General features: G+C 32.0%; 2 protein-coding genes across 23 annotated transcripts in view; one reads left to right on the forward strand and one right to left on the reverse strand.

Moving 5' to 3' along the window:
* Positions 1 to 6,834: 6,834 nt before the first annotated feature.
* Positions 6,835 to 10,071, forward strand: LOC126761569 (ras-related C3 botulinum toxin substrate 1). Of its 4 annotated transcripts, none has more exons than XM_050477876.1 (5): positions 6,835 to 7,119; positions 8,689 to 8,804; positions 8,867 to 9,099; positions 9,167 to 9,327; positions 9,381 to 10,071. In XM_050477876.1, exons 2-5 carry the CDS (start codon positions 8,689 to 8,691, stop codon positions 9,456 to 9,458), a joined length of 588 nt encoding a protein of 195 aa, XP_050333833.1. In that variant the 5' UTR covers positions 6,835 to 7,119; the 3' UTR covers positions 9,459 to 10,071. The 4 variants fall into 4 exon arrangements, with proteins under 4 accessions (XP_050333833.1, XP_050333841.1, XP_050333858.1 ...); XM_050477884.1 differs by having other exon boundaries at positions 6,835 to 7,114; XM_050477901.1 differs by lacking the exon at positions 6,835 to 7,119 and adding an exon at positions 7,992 to 8,087.
* Positions 10,072 to 11,606: 1,535 nt separating this feature from the next.
* LOC126761453 (microtubule-associated protein tau) overlaps positions 11,607 to 19,529 on the reverse strand; it is a 67,357-nt gene continuing 59,434 nt past the window's right edge. For 12 of the 19 annotated variants that reach the window (XM_050477743.1, XM_050477763.1, XM_050477782.1 and 9 more), the window contains one exon: positions 11,607 to 12,211. In XM_050477743.1, the coding sequence (XP_050333700.1) occupies positions 11,991 to 12,211 (221 nt within the window). In that variant the 3' untranslated portion in view covers positions 11,607 to 11,990. Of the gene's footprint in view, positions 12,212 to 17,163; positions 17,674 to 18,289; positions 18,434 to 19,529 lie in introns of those variants that run through there. The other 7 variants (XM_050477710.1, XM_050477721.1, XM_050477677.1 and 4 more) reach the window with 2 other exon arrangements.

Below are 19,529 nucleotides of genomic sequence, written 5' to 3' on the forward strand. Positions count from 1 at the left end.
TGAAGCTCGTCGAGATACTCAGTTTGATTAGATCGAATTCGAAGATTCGTTAGTCACTGAGATCTGGCTAGATTGTCTGAGAATTTTTTTCATAACGTTGCGAGTATCACTCGTTTGAGACTTATGGATATGTAACTCTATGAGTTCTGTAGTATAAACAGGAGGAGCCGAAAAAATATCTTCTTTAATCCAGCAAATATTTCGGTGGTCCACATGACAATAAAGAAATATATTACATGAGAACTTCTTTTGAAAAATATTTAAATGTATAATATGATTTTAATGGGTAAGTTAGGTTAGATTAAATAGGTGATCTATAGAGATCTCACTTGGATATATGTAGTTCTCTGTGAAGCCCAAACACGGGACAGTCAAGAAGGGAGTGTTGAATTGTTTCTATCTCATTTTCTTCCATACAGCTTCTACAGATGGCGTCTGGTAAATTCCCAACCTTAAAGCTTTGACGCCAATATTGATAGCGGTTTTAGGGTGCCTTTCCTCACAAGCTTATCAGCTTTACAATTTCCTTCGATACTCCTGTGGCCTTGCACCAATACCAGTCTTATCACTGGTCACTTCTCTAAAAGAGGTTGCACTCCAGAACAGTAAATGTACTGCTGCCTTAATAGCTGCAACCTCGGCTTGGAAACACTGTATTAGTCAAGAAGTCTGAAGCTGGAGTTGATAGAGAGCTCCTGACAGTAAACCCCTCCACCAACCTTGCCCCCCAAGCTTTAACCCATCCGTAAAGAAGCTCACTGCCGCTCTCCTCCAACGGCTTCTTCGCACCCACAACTTCCTCGCCGGTATATGGACGGAGGAGGAGCCGCCAGAGTTCGGTTTGGCGACTCTAGAATCCACGTGATCCGGTATGAAGTCAAAGTGTTTGAGGATTTTCTAGTGTTCAGCCACGTATTCTCTTAGGAACCCAATATTCGGAAGAATTGCAACATGTTGCTACAGAGCATAATGGGTTTGTTCACTAAAGGTTGTTTACATCACTTAAAACTAATCGAGATAGATATAGAGGTGATCGCAGTAACGAGGGACAACTGATGGCTTTTTTAAGTGGCTAAATGGTTTAATGACGATATCTTACAAACTGGTTCCACACTTACTGGAAGGAAGTTAATAGTTATTTTAGGACTTCTTTATATACGGTGAAAATGGCTAACATCAAGTAATAACCTCGCTTACTTTCCATATAACGGTTATGTTGAAAACTACTAAAAGTGCTATAACACAGCTTGAATATATCGAATTAAAACCCACGTACACACATACACCGTTGAAATTATTTGAAGGAAATAATTAGCGTATAGAAATCTTCGAGCCCGAACGCAGTCCCAACGCAGGGTTATTCACAAAAACCCGTGCTAATCCAAGCAAAATTCGGCACATCACTATCAAAAATTTCACATAAATGCACACTTGCCTGTGAAAAGTTCAGCAAATAAATAAATATCCACAAGCGAAGAGAGTTTTTTCGCACACATGCGAGTGTCAATGGTGAAAGGAATTCGTGAATCGAAATTTTAATAAGCCACCATTGGCAGGCAAAACCACAAAATCACTGTCAATAAAGCAGCGAGGAGAAAGGAGGCACCACAATGCCACTCAACACTGGAAATCCCACGCTTCTCGGTGGCGTAAAAAAGCGCAGAGGCGCAAAATTATATTTGCCATATGACTTTTTGTACACTTTTCGGTTCTTTTTTCGCGCACAAAAGATATGCACACATGAATGATGAGCAAACGCATTTAATACGCAGTTTTTGTGCCTTTGGCTACAATCACGAATCAAAGGTGGGAAGACATACACACAGCCATATGCGAGTATAATCAACAAATGAGCTGAATGATAGGGTGAGCAGACACGAGTGTTGTGGCGGGTTTTTGGTGTGTGCCGAAATTAAAATTCCCATTGTTTGACATTCGAGCAATAAGCAGGATCCTCTGGTGTTGCATATGAGTTCAGCAATTGTCCGCTTTTGTGTGTGTGTGTGTGTGATAGCGCCTGTTGCATGCACCAAACAGCCTCATAACCAAATTATGACAACAATTTTTTGTGGCGAGTTTTTTCGGGTGACGCTCTACTGTTTTTGCATACGAATGAGTTAATATTACATTTCAATGGTTGGGGGTCATCGCGAGAGCACAATCCGGTAGTTTATTAAATTTTAACATCAAGCTAATATTTATATACGTGAGAGTATGTGTGTGCGTGCAATTAAGGGAAAATATTGCTCGCTTGTGACAATATTGAGCTATTTCTTTGTGGGTCTGGTGGTGAAAAATATAATATGTATGTGTTTGGATGAACGAATTACGGGTCTATTAAAGCGAAGAAATCTATACCAATGGTGGAACACTATTTTAATGATTTGCTAATGAAGTATGCGCATAAAATATAATTTAGTAAAACTTGTAATGGCGGAGGCATTTTTGCGTACATTAGGGTGGTCATTAAAAATTATTGAAAATTCAATCCAGCATCAGCTCTATTACAGACGGACGCATAAAATAATATTTAGAAGGACTAGAAGAAAGTATTTTAGTATGCATTAGGGTGGCTCTTACAAATAATGAAAGTTGTTCCCTACATCTGTTCTCAATAGACATTACAGACGGACGCATAAAATAATATTTAGAAGGACTAGTAATGGAGGAAACATTTTTGTGTACATTAGGGTGGTCTTAAAAAATTAATAAAAGTTTTTCTAGCATCAGCTTTCAATAGACTTTACAGACCGACAGCAGAAATCTAGCAAAGGTGTTTCTATGGAGATATGGAGTCGCAAATAAAGGACATAAAAGTTTTCACCAAATGAATTTTTAATCTAATACGTCTATATAATATCTTATATATTTTATATTTCTGCCATCATTGTTCAGATAGTTAATTAACCTTAAACAGATTTAAACAACAATTCTAAATAGTTGTCAGTGGTCGTTCCCAGGTTAGTCTGATCCATGTAATCAGTACAAGCCCCGATTTATAACCCTGCTAAGGGCTGCTAAGCTGATAGCATTCTACAAAATTATTAAATAAATGAAGCTTTTTCTTCAGATTAATAATAATAACAACAGGTCGGGGCTATGTCAATTCTCCCAAACTTTTAAAACACCTCTATGGTTCTAATGTCTGAGACCTTTGTTGCTCATTAATGAAAGCGACACCGCTTACGCGATTATAGCCGAGTTAATAACAGCGCGCCAGTCATTTCTTCTTTTCGCTACGTGGCACCAATTGGATATTCCAAGCGTAGCCAGGTCCTTCTCCACCTGGTCTTTCCAAAAGTGTGGAGGTCTTCCTCTTCCTCTGCTTCCCCCGGCGGGTACAGCGTCGAATACTTTCAGAGCTGAAGTGTTTTCGTTCATTTGAGCAACATTACCTAGCCAGTGTAATGTAACAGTCTGTTAATTATTTTTAAGTCTATATTAAGGGGTCATTTACAGTTAGAAGAGCTAAAAAAAGCGAATTTTCCAGAATTTTTCTGAGGAAATTTTTAACTTTATGGTTCCAAAAACTTGTACACATATTAAGACTTCGTATTAGAAAAATATTTTTTTGGAGTGGATCTACAGCTGATTTCCGGAAGCTCCTCTCAAAAAAGACGTTTTGCGGTGACCACTATGTCTCTGAACTGGATACTCTGAAATTAAAAAACCAAACAGATTTCGTTAAAGTAGTGTTAAATCTAGTTAAGTAAATCGAAGGAATAAGCAAAATAAAAATATTTGACAAAATGCCGGTTTCTCAAAAAAAATCGATTTTTGGCCAAAATTTTGGTCTTAAATTGTTTATAAAAACATATTTATTTTATTACTAAAAAACATATTTAAGAAGCTCGTGTTTTTTGTTTGAGACTAATCGGTTTAGCCGTTTTCGAGTAATGTTAGTCACCGACTTTGAAAACACCATCTTGAGAAAAACGCGTTTAAAGTTTGACCTTGTACTTCCAAGCACTCTGAAACGGCTTCTTAAATTTGCGTGTAACTTCAAAAATATTTACTTGAACGATATGAAATTCTTTGTGTGTGTATTTTTAAATACATATATGTGTTCATTGGGAAAATAAACTAAAAAAATCGATTTTTTGAAAATTCTAACTGTACTATATACCCCCCTAAGCAGACAGCAGTTGTGATAACGTTATAATAAAATTTATGGCTAATTAAAAATTACTTTTTTTTTTCAAATAGCAAAATTGCAATTAACGTGCACACTTGCAATTATTTTATCACATATGTATATTCCTATATGGTTATAGCCTTATCAATTTCAAATATAAGTAGTTTATTATATAGTTCGTGTTCAAACCAGTTTATTTATTTTGTTGTTGCAATTTCTTGCACTTATCTTTTCCTTCATTTTCTCCTACGTATTTGCAATATCAATTAGCTTGCACTTTCAGATCAGCATTCATAGAAAATTAAGTTCACTTACGTCTAATTTAATAAAAAGCAGTTTACACGTTAAAATTAGCATTTGTATTAGCAGCTTTTAATTAAAGACTAGTTTAATCTCCGATAATCGCATACACGAGTGCAAGCACGCATACATACATACATATGTGCATATGCATATGTACGTTCACACATACATTTGCGCAAATCTACAAGTCAGTCATCTAGTGCAGACCGTCAAGGCTGCATGTTGCACCCATTCTTGCCCACGAGTTCTAACTGTTAATTGGAACACAAAACTTTTAAATTAAAATCGTCACCAGCATCTCCCAGCGTTGCCTGTCTATCCAACTCCTTTGTGATTAATCCTATATACACTTGCTCATACATGAGCACATAAGGTTAAACATACCAGTATGTATTTAAATGTTAAAACGACAAAAAATTATTGTAAAACAAAAAATGTATGACCGAACGATGTTAATGTTTGCGCTTGAAGCATTTTTAATTAGTTTTTGTGGTCAAATGGCAACACTTGAAAAATAAAGCGAGAAAAAACTATAATTTCGACAGCTACGAATCTACATATGTATATACCCTAGACAGAAACATTTCTTATATCATAGAAGGGTTTAAAGGTATCTTTTTTTCTAGATTTTGTTCAGTCAAATCTAATTCAAAAAAGGCTATATGCAAAAAAGGCTTAACATTAAGAAAAAATCTTCCCCACGATCTAATAAAAAAACTATAAATATCGAACGCTTCTCTCCTTACTCAATACTCTAAATAAACCGTTAGTCATGGCACACATACACATATGTATATAAACATATTTACATATCGACAGTGTGTGCAACTCACTGACACTTGACAGTACGAAGTAACAATTTAATCGCCAGATCACCACTACCCTTACTTTTTCCCCCCGCTTCAACTGTGCGCCCTTTATCGCACACTCATGTATACCACCAAGTGACCCGTTGTAATTTGTCCAAATCACATCAACGCCAATAATAAAATTCTGCACCCCTCGTCGCACAGTCGGCATTTTGCGTAAGTGGTGGGACTACAAAGTTACCAACCGGTGTGTGTCCATCAATCACAATTTACCTAAGTGTGGACATATGTTTGGAATCAGCAAATTTTTGGGAAGGAGTTGTTGGTCCATCCATGCATACTTATACATACATACATATTTGTACATAGCACAGAAAGTTTATTTCGTTGTAACTTTTGTAGACTTTGAGTTATTGGAGGTTGGGAAAATTACGAAACTTGTGTGTGATTTCAAATTCCAACCAAATACAAGAAGGCACTATGTACATATTTATAGTTGTTTGCTGCAGCAGAGTGATGATGCCCTGTTTAATATGAAATAGCTCGGTAGATATATGAATTATGAAAATACAATAGAGTTTTAAATAAAAAATATTTAATAAAAACGTATTATTTTGGCAATAACATCGTTAAAAGAAATAATGTTGGAAGTTAAGTTGACATTGGCGGCAATTTTTTTGTATTCGATGTATTCGACAAGAAACTCTTTGATGGAGTAATGCCCATGGGAAGATTAAATGCCAGCACATAAATAATTTGCAACAATTATTATGAAATCTAAAATTTATTTACGTATATACTTACACATTTTTAGTTTTATGTGATATGGTATTAAGAGCATTAAGGCACTCGCATGCAAAGCTCCGTGAATTTCGCGCTCGATAAGAAGTATTTAATATTGCACAGCTGCTGAGATCCGCATTACTCACGATCTTTACTTGAATGTAAATAATAACACAAAAAAGTAAATAATGTATTCATTATACACACTATTTGTGCTGTATTATTTATAAAAGCACAAACAAAGCTTATATTAAAATAACTTTTCAACGTAGGCGCATAGAACGGAATTTCATTTCTTTAAAGACAACTGTCAAAAAGGTGAAGGAAAAGGAAATACACGGCAACACTGAACGCACCCACGTATACACAAAATGAAATATGATTTATTTTAATTGATTATACTGAAATTATTAAGTTACTGAAAATAATTATTTAAAAAATATTTAATAGCTCATCAATTACTTAAACACTAATTTCACAATATTTCGTTTCGTCTGATTACATTTAATAATGGGGTTATTAGCCTTGTATTTAATATTACCCTCTCAATAAAATATTTAATTAATTATTAATAATTTTTTAAACATATTTACACAACATAACATTTTAATAAATACATTTATTTAAAAAATAATAAAAAAATTTCCTTAACGTTTTCGCAAAAATGCCTCAAATAAACACACCACAACTCGCGACTTGGCAGCACTGCTCGGCGAAAAGGGTGTGTGTAAATGTGCGTGTATGAGTGCGCACACGCATTCAGAGGTAAAACAAACCTGCGATAAACGAAGGCCTAAAAGCGAATTAAGAAACAAAAAAAGTAGCAAAGCTAAAGTTGCAGCAGCATTTATTTTACACAGTTTTTTATGTAAAATTAAATAAAAATTAATATATTATCAACGAATTTTATGGTAAACAATCAGTTTAGAGATTGAGTAAAGTAAATCGAAAACGTTTTAGTACAAAATTGTGGGGGAAAAGTGAAAGGAACGACGTAGCAGCACCACCAGTAGCAGTACGCAAAAAAGTGGATTAAGAAAACAACAAAAGATTGTGCAGCGGAGGAGCTGAGTGCGTTGCAAAAGTAAGGTAATAGGAAAAAATACACGACAAAAGAAGTATATTTATATACATATGCAAACGGCTGTGTGTATATGGTAAGAATTGTGACCATTGGCGGACCACTCCTGTCCATTTTACTTATATGCATGTATGCACATACATATAGGTATATAAATTTATATGGTGAAATTGTAAATACTGCAGTTGAACTAGTGAAGGAACAGTATCTTAAATAACAAAAATTAATTTCTGAATCCGCTGACTCAATATGCTGTAACACTTGAATCACATCAGCCTTAAAACGCTGGAGTGGAAACGTTGGTGCCACACTGTCGCACTGCCACAACCTACCCTCTACCCCAGTCGCTTTATTATGTTGGTGTTGTTGCGCAAAACTAGCGCTTTTAGGTGACTTCGATGTTGTGATAGTCGCAATGATTATGGCGCTGATAGTAAACCTAATTGCGTTCATTTCGAAAATAGAAAATTTGGCCGACAGTAATGTGGCTCCCCCCATCGGACTGACGTCGCCGGCAGAAATAGAACATTAATGCTGCAACTACAATCGCCGGCTGACGCTGACGTTTTGGCGTCCAGGGCGGTGTGCTTAACTTGTAAGGGGACAAGATCTATTTCGGTTGTTGCGCCGCTTATATTTTTTTTGTGTGTTTCGCGAATCATGTCGCCGGCGGACGTTCGCGTTTTGCTTTGTAGCCAGCTATTCACTCAAACAGATGCCCATTATAATTCGTCTTTTATTGCTTTTTTGATTTGTTATTCTTTTTGTGGTGTTGTGTTTGATTTTCTCATTTGTTGTTTGTGGTGTAGGCGTGTTTTTATATTCTTAACGTTAAGCTTTTAAAGCTGTTTTGCGTGCATTGCACATTATTTGGTTGTGTGCTTTCGTAGGTTCCTAAAGTCAACGTTTTGTATAGTTTGTTGCTTCAAATTTTGAAAATATAAGGATCGGTGAATACATAAAATGCTTCTAAAAGGTGATACTCAATTTGTTTGCGTTAGTGACACATCTTGGCATACTTTCCTTGTTATTTTTCATTGCAATCTTTTGATGAATATAACATATGCATATATATGTTTTTATAACAGAAGGATAATGCGCGAATTTATTTTACGGAAATTCTTCATTAATTTAATTAAAATTAATTTTGACATATAAAATACCTTAATATATATTTTTATCACAATCGCTTAAAAATAAAATAGAAAGTTAATATCCTTAAACTTGTGGCAAAATGTCATATGATTTGTTCTTTATTGATAGGCGTACATATGCATGCATACACCCATATATACTTATCTGTTTGGCAACACTATTTCTGACATTCCATGCAAAGAAAAATGAAAGACAGTAAATGTGCTCAAGTGGCAAATTGTATTTAATTAAATGTACCACACTCCACCAACGCTGCAAGCTACATACATTCCATTGTTCCACATTCGTTGCTGAAGTTTAATTTATTTGATTATACAATTTTACTGGCCACACCGACTTGCATTCTTACTCAAGTTACTGGCACATATTTACATTTGATAAATATATGTATTTTACAATACGTTCTTTATTCTTTTTCGCAGATGTCGACAGGAAGGCCCATTAAATGTGTCGTCGTTGGCGATGGAACCGTTGGTAAGACATGCATGTTAATTTCATACACCACAGACAGTTTTCCCGGCGAATATGTGCCTACAGTGTAAGTTTTAATCAAGTTCACAAAAGTTATATATTATTTAACTTTGTTTACTTTCCAACCAGCTTTGACAACTACTCTGCGCCCATGACTGTGGATACAATACAAGTGTCGCTTGGTTTATGGGATACAGCGGGTCAAGAAGACTACGATCGCCTGCGTCCGCTCTCCTATCCACAAACCGATGTATTTCTCATATGCTTCAGCGTGGCCAGTCCATCCTCATTTGAAAATGTCACATCGAAATGGTATCCTGAAATAAAGCATCACTGCCCGGATGCACCGATTATATTAGTCGGTTAGTAGCACAACATGCAAACTACTTCAAAATAACTTTTCAATTTAACTGATTGCGCTTTATTTAGGTACCAAAATTGATTTGCGCGATGATCGCGAAACGCTCAGTCAACTAGCCGAACAGGGTTTAGCACCGTTGAAACGTGAGCAGGGTCAAAAGTTGGCGAATAAAATACGCGCCGTCAAATACATGGAGTGTTCGGCACTTACGCAAAGAGGATTGAAACAAGTTTGTAAACTGCATACATGAAGTGGATTTCTCTTTATATTACATATTTGCAGGTCTTTGAAGAAGCTGTGAGAGCTGTGCTCAGGCCAGAACCACAAAAGCGTCGTCAACGAAAGTGTATAGTTATGTAAGATATACAGCTTTTGCTCTACTGAAACAAAACATCAAATATTTAACAAACGCAAACCACTCATTTACCTTACGGCAACCAACACACAAACACAATCATGGCGTCAACTCGTGTCTAAGAAATCCAACTCGAATATTTATTAACTAACTGATATAAGTTTAAAGTCGGCGAATATCAAACGTGTAGACAGCGACAATTTGAGAAATGTGTTGTGGTTTTATTTTTTTTTTATTCTTTATGCTTTTTGCTTCTAAATGTAATTTCTTCAATAACTGCGAAATTAGGATTTCTTTGCGCTCCTTCAGAGGACATTATGCATTTATCATAATTTTTTCAGTTGACAGCCATTACTGTAGACAAACGTTGTTATCGCCAAATGAAAAATGGCCTAGCACAAGCTTGTCTACACATACTTATATTCAAACCAAGCAGCAGCTTATTAACGTTGTGCAGCTAGCATTTGTTTGGAAAATTTCGCCTGCACCGCAGCAGCAACCAAACAAATTTTATTTTAAGTCTCAAATTTAATCAGCTGATTACTCTTTGTTATGAACTGTAACTGGACAAAAGAAAATAGCTTATCTAGTCAATTGAGTAATGAGTAATGAGAAAAACGGAAAATATAAAATTAAAAATTAAGTGAAAAGTTGAAGCTAAATAACAGCTAAGTATATAAAGTTGTTGTGTAAAGAATTAAAGAATATTGAACAGATAAGAAGTTGGTTGAGCGCATTGTGGCGCATACCGAATTGAGCTTAGACAAAAGTAACAAAAACAAATTGTCACTATGTGTTGTGACACAGCAAATTATAGCACCCACTTTAGTTAATTACCTAACTTTTATTTTAATAACAATTTTTTTGTTGTTGTAGACACATACATACATATTTACATTTGTAGCACGATGCACAAATGTACACTCTATTAGTAAACTATTAAAAAGAATTTAGTTTTGTTAAGCATTAAAAAAAAAGAAAAAAAAAATGGTTTCTTTTACTTTAAATTTTTTGACAGTATGGTGACAGAAATGCGATGTTGCCACCAAACGTCGCTGCATACATCGTCCTCCCCCTTGCGCTCACACAGCTGCAGCGGTATTTTGTTTAGTAAACTACACTATTCAATTATTCATTTCATATTATTCATATCAATTTATTTTTTACGTTTTTTAATATGTTTGCAAACAACATATATTTATGTATGTATGTATAAACTAATATGTACGTCACAACTAAACATTAACGACTGTTTACTTTAATATTTTTATTTTTATAACAAATATATTTTCATTTGCCATTTTAACTATTTATTATGTATGCATAAACATTATGATTATGATTGCAAAACAGTTACTATGTAGAATGTGAAGATATAATGTAAAAAAGTTCGTTATCCGAATTTTATAAAACCGAAAAAAAAGTTAATAAACGCTAATAAACTAAAATATGTAATCTCTCCTTTATCTTATGCATTCAACAAACTCACACTCACACACTCATGCATTACTCCGACTTTTTAATATTTTACATCTTGTAAACAAATTTTTGCAATTATAACCTCAAAGATTTTGAAAAATGTATTTAAATGTTATTTGTAATTTTGTATGAGTAAAAAACAAAGATAAAGAGAAAAATAAAAGAATACATATTTACTTTATATATTATTATTATAATAATAGTAAAAGAAAAAAATCAAAAATAAGAAAAGTAACGGCAGTGAAGTAGATTTAATAATGTATGTATAAACAAAATGGAGGAGAAGAGCTACTGTGAAACGAAGCGAATATATATATGCAAAAGAATAAAGTAAAATGAACAAAAGCGCATCGTGAATTTATTCCAAATGTTAATTAATAAACGATAGTATGTGGTTGCCGTTCCCTGACTGACCGCGACTGTCGGGTCTGCGTAACCGGAACGGACCCAAATTTTTATCTGGCCGCATTTCTCCAAATGGCTTTGACAACAGAAAAACTATAGTATGATACTCTTCAATAATATAATACTTCATTTTTGTATGAAAAATGTTGCGCTAGCTGAGCTAGTTCTGTATACTCACTTGCGCCAACCATTTTAGGAAAGAAAATATGTTCAGGCTTTTCTTATGCAAATTCACCAAACTAATTCCTTAGTACTAGAAGAAACCCCAATTAACGATAAATAATTTACTTTCTTTATTTCAACATTTTGATTGTAATTTAATGACATATTGATTTTATGCAAATTTGGTGAATATTTAAGTTCGTTTTTTTTAACGATATTTTATGGAATTCATTGCCTTTTCACGCAATTTCGTCTCGCACATGTCGTTACTTGTATTGTTGAAGTCTCCTTTGCGGCTGCGCAAATGATTTTCACAAAACACGATGAATATATTTTACAATTTGTGTATATGTATGTATTATATGCATGTACCGGTGTTGTTATTTAATTGTTTTTGCTTGCATTTAAATTCTTAAAGACATGCCTGGCGCATTATGGAACTCGAAACGGTGCTGTTGACTAGCTTCTTTCATATAATTAATGTTTTTTGTTTACATATGTATACGATATGTAAGTATATCTCTATCTAGTACAGACGGAAGGGCTTTGGATGTACCACTTGTCCTTGTTTTTTCTTGGGGCCAGCACTTTTGGGACGTTTCTGTTCCGCATTCAGCGATGGCATTGAAACCGAGAGCACCAGACACTCGGCAGGCAGCGACATGGATGAGGTGATGGTGGTGGCGCGTTGTACCTTCTGCACCTTCCAGTGCTATACGATGCAATTAATGTATGAAGAGGAATGTGGAAAAATAGTCAAATTAGATTTGCTGTTTAAATATGCATTGTTAAGGCATTGAGTGTGTTTTAAAGTATTATAGGTAAATTGAAATGCATGCAATGAGAATTTTAATTATTTTGATTGTTTGTTTATTATTATTATTTTTTTATTTTTGGCTTTTATATTTTTTATTAATAATTTTTTTAATATTTGATTTTTTTTTATTGTTTTAAAATTATTAAAAAAAACATTTTAATAAAAATATGAATTTTTTCTTAGGTTTTATTATATTTTTTGTTGGTTGTTTTGTGTTTTAATGATTAAAAAATATATATGTATGTATATGTATTTTTATATTATAATATATATATTATATATACATATATATTTATAATATATGTATATTATAATATACATACATATCTTATAATATATATTTTTTATTTTAATTTTGCTCTTTATTTAACTTTCCTTTGTGAATATTTCGCCTTCTTTATTTTAATTAATTTTCTGCATATTTGTTTTTTCAACTTAATAAATATTAATTTATAAATATTTTTTGAATTTATTATTATTTATTTTTTTGTTTTTTATTTACGTATTATTTATATAAATAACAAATATTTATTTTATTAGATTTAATTAAATTGAGTTATGATAATTATTTCCATTAATTTTTGCAGTTTAATTATTTTTTGTATTATATTGTTATATTGCTTATTTTTTTTTAAGGCAACTAATATTTATAACAATTTTTCAACCTATTGTCTTTAGTTCAAAGACGGCAAACATATTAAACATGCGTTTTTTTTAAGTTTGTTAAACGAATTATTCAGACTTTATTTATTTATTTTCTTAGTTTGTTTTATTACAATCAAAATTATTTATTTTTTTTAATTCAATGAATTTTTTTATTAACAGTTATTTATTTTTTTATTTAATGTTAATTAAAATTATTAATTTTAATTTTTTTTTATTAAATTATATTTATTAATTACAATATTTCTTTCAATTTTTTTATTTTATTAATTTTTTACTTATTCTTTCTTAGTTAAATTAATTTTTGTATTGTATTATTTTTCATTTAATTTTTTTAAGGCAACTATTATTAATAATAATTATTTAATTTATTTTCTTCAATCCATGTTTTTTTATTTATTTTTTTTTTATTGTTATTTTAATTTTTTATGTTATAAAATTTCAGTTTAATTTAATATTATTATTTTTTATTTAAAAAATTATTATTTTCAATTTATATAAATTATTTATATACAAGTATATAACATTAAAAAAATATTTTAAAAATATTATACAATAAAAAACTTACTACCTCAGCGTGTTGCAGCAAATTGTTTACCAATACATTTCAAGTTGGCCGAATTTTCATTTGCCTTGGCTTGCAAATACATATAGATTGTTGCAGGTGTGGTTCTTTTTATTTACTAACGGTGTAGTTGCACAAATATGCCATAGCTTAAATACAAATGCCGCTAATAATTTTTGATGTCGATGAAATTTGGTGAATAAAGTTCACTTTGTGGCTAAATTTCGCTACAAAACTAAAGCAAAACTATTCTTTCCTTTTTTTTTTTTTTGTAAAAATCGTATTTTTATGCATAAATTTAAATATATTTATAATAAAGAAAAAGTGCATCTTTCGTAATTTTTTTTAGACAAATCAATTTTATTTGTTGCAATGTTAGTTTACAATTTCCCACATTAATATGAATGAAGTTTTCGATTTTCTTGATTTTTTTTGTGTTTTATTTTATATTATATAAATGTATCTAAATTGAATTAATTATGAATTGTGTAGTTTTCATAATACAAGTTTCGTTAAAAAAAATTATTAATATTAAAAGATTTGGATTTGTTTCGCACTTTTCGAAAAATAATAAAAGTTACTAATGGCAAAGGCGCGAATGTGAAGAATGTTGTGGAAATTATGTTCGTCTTTTGTTTGTAATTTGCTTACAATTTCCTATTGGGACACTTTTAAGATAATTTGAAAATATTTTTTTTATTTTTAATATTCTAAGAAGTTATTTATGTGGATTCCCTAGTTGAGCGCATAAATACGCATAGCGTTTTTAACCAAAAAAAAAATTGTTTTGAGAGTTTAGTTCATATACTAGATTCATAAAAGGCTGAAAACATAGTGGAGCAAGGTGCAAGCTGACACAGTTTGCTCAAGAGAACGGATGTATGTATGTACATATGTACACAACACAACTCTCTCGCTTTGCTTTCATTGATATTTTATCATCACTCCACTATGTTCCCAGCTTAAATCAAATCAGCTAAATAATTAGAAATAGAAATTAGGCATTATAGTTACCGAATTTTCAAAACCGTAGGGCAGTGAAATTATAAGAAAGTGTCAATGTATGTGATTGAATTACTTTTGGTGGTTTGAAAGCAATACTGCTTGCTGTAATATTATTAACTGTGTCTATGTTGTTGCTATAATTGAAGCCCTGCAAGGAAATTCTAATTGAAATTTGGAAAAAAATAATAATTTTAACGCTTAGCATTAACTAAAGATTTGCAAAAAAAAAAAAATATTGAAAAAAAACACTAAAAAATTAATAAAAAATTAATAAAAATTACAAAATTCCAAAAACAAAAACATTTTAATAAAATCATATAATTAAAAAAAAATGTATTCTCTTAAATAAGCTGATATGTCTTCCAAAATATTATTTAATTTTACTTTTTATAATTACTGATATTTTAACACACCAGCTTTTCCCTACAGGGCATGTATGCTTGTCTTGTATATATGTATAAGTGTAACAGTTATTTAGGTGTATACATTTGTAAATATATATAATAATATTTAGTTTTCTTTAATATAGACTACTACATAACAGTTCATTCACATACATATATATTTGACTTATTTTTATTTTTTGGGTAAATAGTAGCTTTCTGCCTAAGTTGGATATATTTATGTATTTTGTATGAGAGCAAATAGGTAGGCATAAATATTTGCAAGATTTAATTATTATTTCTTTTTTTTTCAATCAAGAAAATGTTTGTATTTTTGTTTTTGTGTATAAAAAAAATTATGCTTTATAAAAAAGTAATTTTATTTAGATAATTATAATATATGTTTGTCAGGCTTGAGGGGTTTTCGAAATAACTACCGAACGAACTCTATTTCAAATTTAGCTTTAAGTAAAGTTTAGATCGAGAAGACTGCAGGCAATGCCTAGAGCAGGGCACCAGGGAAATAATGGAGCATTTTTTGTGCACGTGACCCGCATTGGCAAGATTTTGCTGTAAGTATCCGGGGTCCACAGAGTACAATACACAGGAAGAGGTATCGACAGTGAGGCCGCAGAGTTTGTTAAAATTCGCGTCAAGCGCAGGCATTCTAAACGATGACTACTCCTCTTGGACTTAGCAAATGAACTCCATCTAGTAACGCAAAGGATCAAACTGGTCTATGCGTGGCTTATTGGCCTACCAGATTAACCTATACTAACCTAAAGTTTAGCTCTAATTTTATTATTTGCATATGAAAGCAGCATGGTTCTCTCCACGGAAGCAACTGCTCTTCCTGACCCCAAAAATTATGACTTCCAAAGTCGCACATATTTTACCGACCATCGCTCAACTTTTTGCCCTTTTTTAATACTTTAGTTTCAAAACTGCCTCAGTACGCTTTAAAAGTTCTCAAATCTTACAAAATCCGCTTGAAAGATAAATAATAGCTGTTATATAAATTTAGTTTGTATAATTGAGATTTTGGTCTACGGCATCTTCATTAGTTTGGCTCTGATAGAAATATTTCATAAGACAAAATCATGATCAAATACAAGAATGATCGAGATTTTTTTGGTTTAAGGGGTTTCAAAAAACCGAATTATCGTATTAAATTCTACAACACCTCCAAAATATTGTCCTAAATTTTCAAGTTGATCCGAAAAATAGTTTCGGAGATACAGCCTTCAGAACTTGTGCGCACGAGTGTAACTAGGCTAAGTGTGTCGTCTTTAAACGCGTTTTTCTCGAAACTGTGTATTTGAAGACGGCTAGATTTCTCGAGAACTACTCAACCGACCTTCATAAAATTTTACATAGGTCTTTGAGATACAATTCTTAAAGACTTGGACGAAGATCCAACTAATTAAAAAAAAAAAAGTCGCGAAATTTTCACTTGACAAAAATGTCTGCCAAAAATCCAATTTTCATTTTTTCGTCTAAGTTCTAAAAGTACGTTTTAACTAAAACACCTATTTTTCACTTTAGATAGGGGTCACCGGAAACTCGGCCATTGCAACCCCATTTCCGTTGACCCCTAGGAAAAAGGATTTTTTTTCCAAAAGTTTCAGAATTTTTTTGTTAATAATGTATGTTTGTAACAAAAAAAAATTCTAATAAAATACTTCATTTCATTTTTATACGAGAAAAAAATTGTTGAAAAAAGGCTGTTTTTTAACCGAGGAAACCCATGTAACTCTTACAGCTCCTCCAGTCTAATGAAGCCTAAGTCAAACCAAAGCGGAAGTTGACGTATAAAAGTTTGATATAATTTTAAACAAACATCGTGGTCTCCTCATGGGTCGCCAAATGAGTAATTTATTTAAGGAAATATGCTCGGCTTTATGCTATAACTAGGTACAGTAAAACTCGCTTAAATGCTTAACGCAGAATCCTTGTTTTTTGAGAAACTTAGTCGAGTGGGCTACTTAAAAGAGACGCTTAAGTCCTTCGTTGCGAGTTCAAAGCCCAAATATGATAGTTATTTAAGACGGAATGGTACTTAATAGGGCGTATTAAACGGGTTTTACTGTATATATGAATGGTTGCATTATGTAAAACTCAAAGTTTGCCGCTTAACTTAAGGTGTCTAAGCAAATCTTCAACGAAATAATTACTTTTGTGTGTAAAATATATATTTGCTTGAAATAATTGGTAAGTGAAAAAACGTGAAATTTGTGAAAAATGTTTTATTATTTGCAAATTGTTTGCTACATTTCAAATGCACACCGATTTTTTACGAGTAATAACTGTTTCTCCAAATACAATACGGTAATTTTACATATTTTGTGTCTGGTGATAATACAATCTCAACAATTACAGTGTTGCTCAAATGTATGTATACATGTAATTTTGAATTTTTACTGCAATTTTTTTTAATATTTTTTTTTTGTAATTTTTCTGTTTTAATAATTATGTATTCAATCGTATGCAATTAATGCTAATAATAATGCTTTAATGAAGTATGTTTTGTTTTTGTTTTTATGTTTTTATGTATTTCTTGTTCTTAATTTTTATTACTTTGTAAATATGTTTGTATTTAATGTTTATTTTGTTTTAAATTGCTGATAATTTTTTGTTTTCTTTTGTTTTTTGCTTTTCTTTCGTGCTTAATTTGTTTAACTCTGCTGATTTAAATTTTCATCGGCACCAGTTGTTGAAGTCGTCATGGATGGTTGTGGACTCTGCGTTTAAGAAGAAATGATTCAAATAAAAAATATCAAATCATAAACTATCACCACAAGTTTCAACATTCAAAATTACACTGAAAAAAATCATATTTCCACAAACAAAAAAAGAAAAACAACTGACGTGTAAAACCGTTAAAGAGGAATGTCAGTAAGAATTAAGCAAAATATGCGAAAATGAGTAGAAGCAGAGGAGAATGGAATGCAGTCTGATGAATTATTTTACATACGATAATAGTATATGGAAAGTAGAAATGAAAAATATTATTCATTAACATTTAGAGCACCCACTTAGACGATTTATGTATTGCTATGTACAGTTTCACCTATATAGTATATATATATATATGGCATATATAGTATATAAACAGATATTTGTATTAATGCATGTGTTTAAAGCAAATGAGGGTCCATGGATCGCAGGTACAAAATGTTCGAATGCAGTTATTTGTGTTATAGACTTAGGCTTCTAATTTCGTATTTTCAAGGAGCAACAAGTAGTACGCAGTTGAGTCTGCTTAGTAGTTATTTGAAGGGTCTCTACAGACATTAGTCATTTTATGCATGAAATTATCATTTAATCAGTTTTTTGTTTAATAACTTTCGAACTTACGTTAGACCTTGGTTGTTGTTGGTTGTGTGGATATATATTTATATTTTAGCAGATATACTTTTATTTTGGTAGTTTCGCATGACAGTTAGGGACTATCAGTTCAATATTTCATATGCATATTCAGTAAAAGGTATATAAATATTCCTATAAATATAAATAGTTAACTTATTTCTCTGTTACGCACAATTATTATAAGTTTTTTTGTTAAATAAAATTATTAGTTATACAATTTCTTAAGCTACCTAAGGACGTTATATTTCTAACCATTGGTTGACCAGTGTTACCACTTTTAAGTTAATTTGTGTTATTCAATTGATGACTGTAGTGTCTATGTAGAAGTATGAGAATAATATTAAAAAACATGTTATCAAAATGCTAAAAAAATATATATAAAAATACTAAACAAATAAATAAATATATAACAAAAATATCAGCTTATATAAAGAAAGAAATCATATAGCTGTAAATTATATTTAAGTATCTAAATCAAATTTCTGAGGCCGAAATGTTCATAATGTTGGAAGAAACCTTCGGTAATATTTTTTATTGGCACATATTATTCAAAGAGGTTCGAGAACGAATTGACGACGAACAACGACCAGGACAGCAATCATCTTCAACTGATGATCAACACGCCAATAAAATACAGGAATTGGTGCTTGAGAATCGACGATTAACAGTCAGAGATATTACTGGCATCTTTGGAATATCCAAAGGATCAGTTAAAACCATTTTGAAAGATCACCTGGGCCTAAGAAAAGTGAAAGCGCGATTGGTTCCAAAATAACTCCATTTTTTGAAAGTCAACATCTGTGAAACAATGCTTTCTGACTTTCAGGATGTCATGAAACGTATTATTATTGGCGATGAGTTTTGGATCTATGCTTACGACCCGGAAACAGACGATCTATCGAACGAATATCGTGGCTAAAGCCGAAAAAACCATGTCAAAGCAGGTTAAAAATCAAGGTTATGTTGCCAGTTTTCTTCGACTATCGAGGTGTGGTGCACTCCGAACTCCTTCCGACCGGCCAAACTGTCAACAAGGAATACTATTTGAGTGTTACGAGTTATTTTCGTAAAATGAGGCTACGATACTGCACCGTCTCATATTGCATTGATTCTTCGTAAGTTTTTCGCCAAATTTTCAACCAATATCGTGGCGTAATCACCGTGTTTGCTTGATTTAGCTTCGTGTGACTTTTGGCTATTCAACAAACTTAAACGACCGCTCCGAGGA

Source organism: Bactrocera neohumeralis, chromosome 2, assembly GCF_024586455.1.
Source record: "Bactrocera neohumeralis isolate Rockhampton chromosome 2, APGP_CSIRO_Bneo_wtdbg2-racon-allhic-juicebox.fasta_v2, whole genome shotgun sequence".
Taxonomy (NCBI): domain Eukaryota; kingdom Metazoa; phylum Arthropoda; class Insecta; order Diptera; family Tephritidae; genus Bactrocera; species Bactrocera neohumeralis.

Excerpts from the sequence above, each read along its gene's own strand:
- LOC126761569 (XM_050477876.1), top strand. The coding sequence starts at position 8,689 with ATGTCGACAGGAAGGCCCATTAAATGTGTCGTCGTTGGCGATGGAACC. Across the intron at positions 9,100-9,166 it reads TGCACCGATTATATTAGTCG|GTACCAAAATTGATTTGCGC; the intron begins GTTAGTAGCACA and ends CGCTTTATTTAG. Across the intron at positions 9,328-9,380 it reads CGCAAAGAGGATTGAAACAA|GTCTTTGAAGAAGCTGTGAG; the intron begins GTTTGTAAACTG and ends ACATATTTGCAG.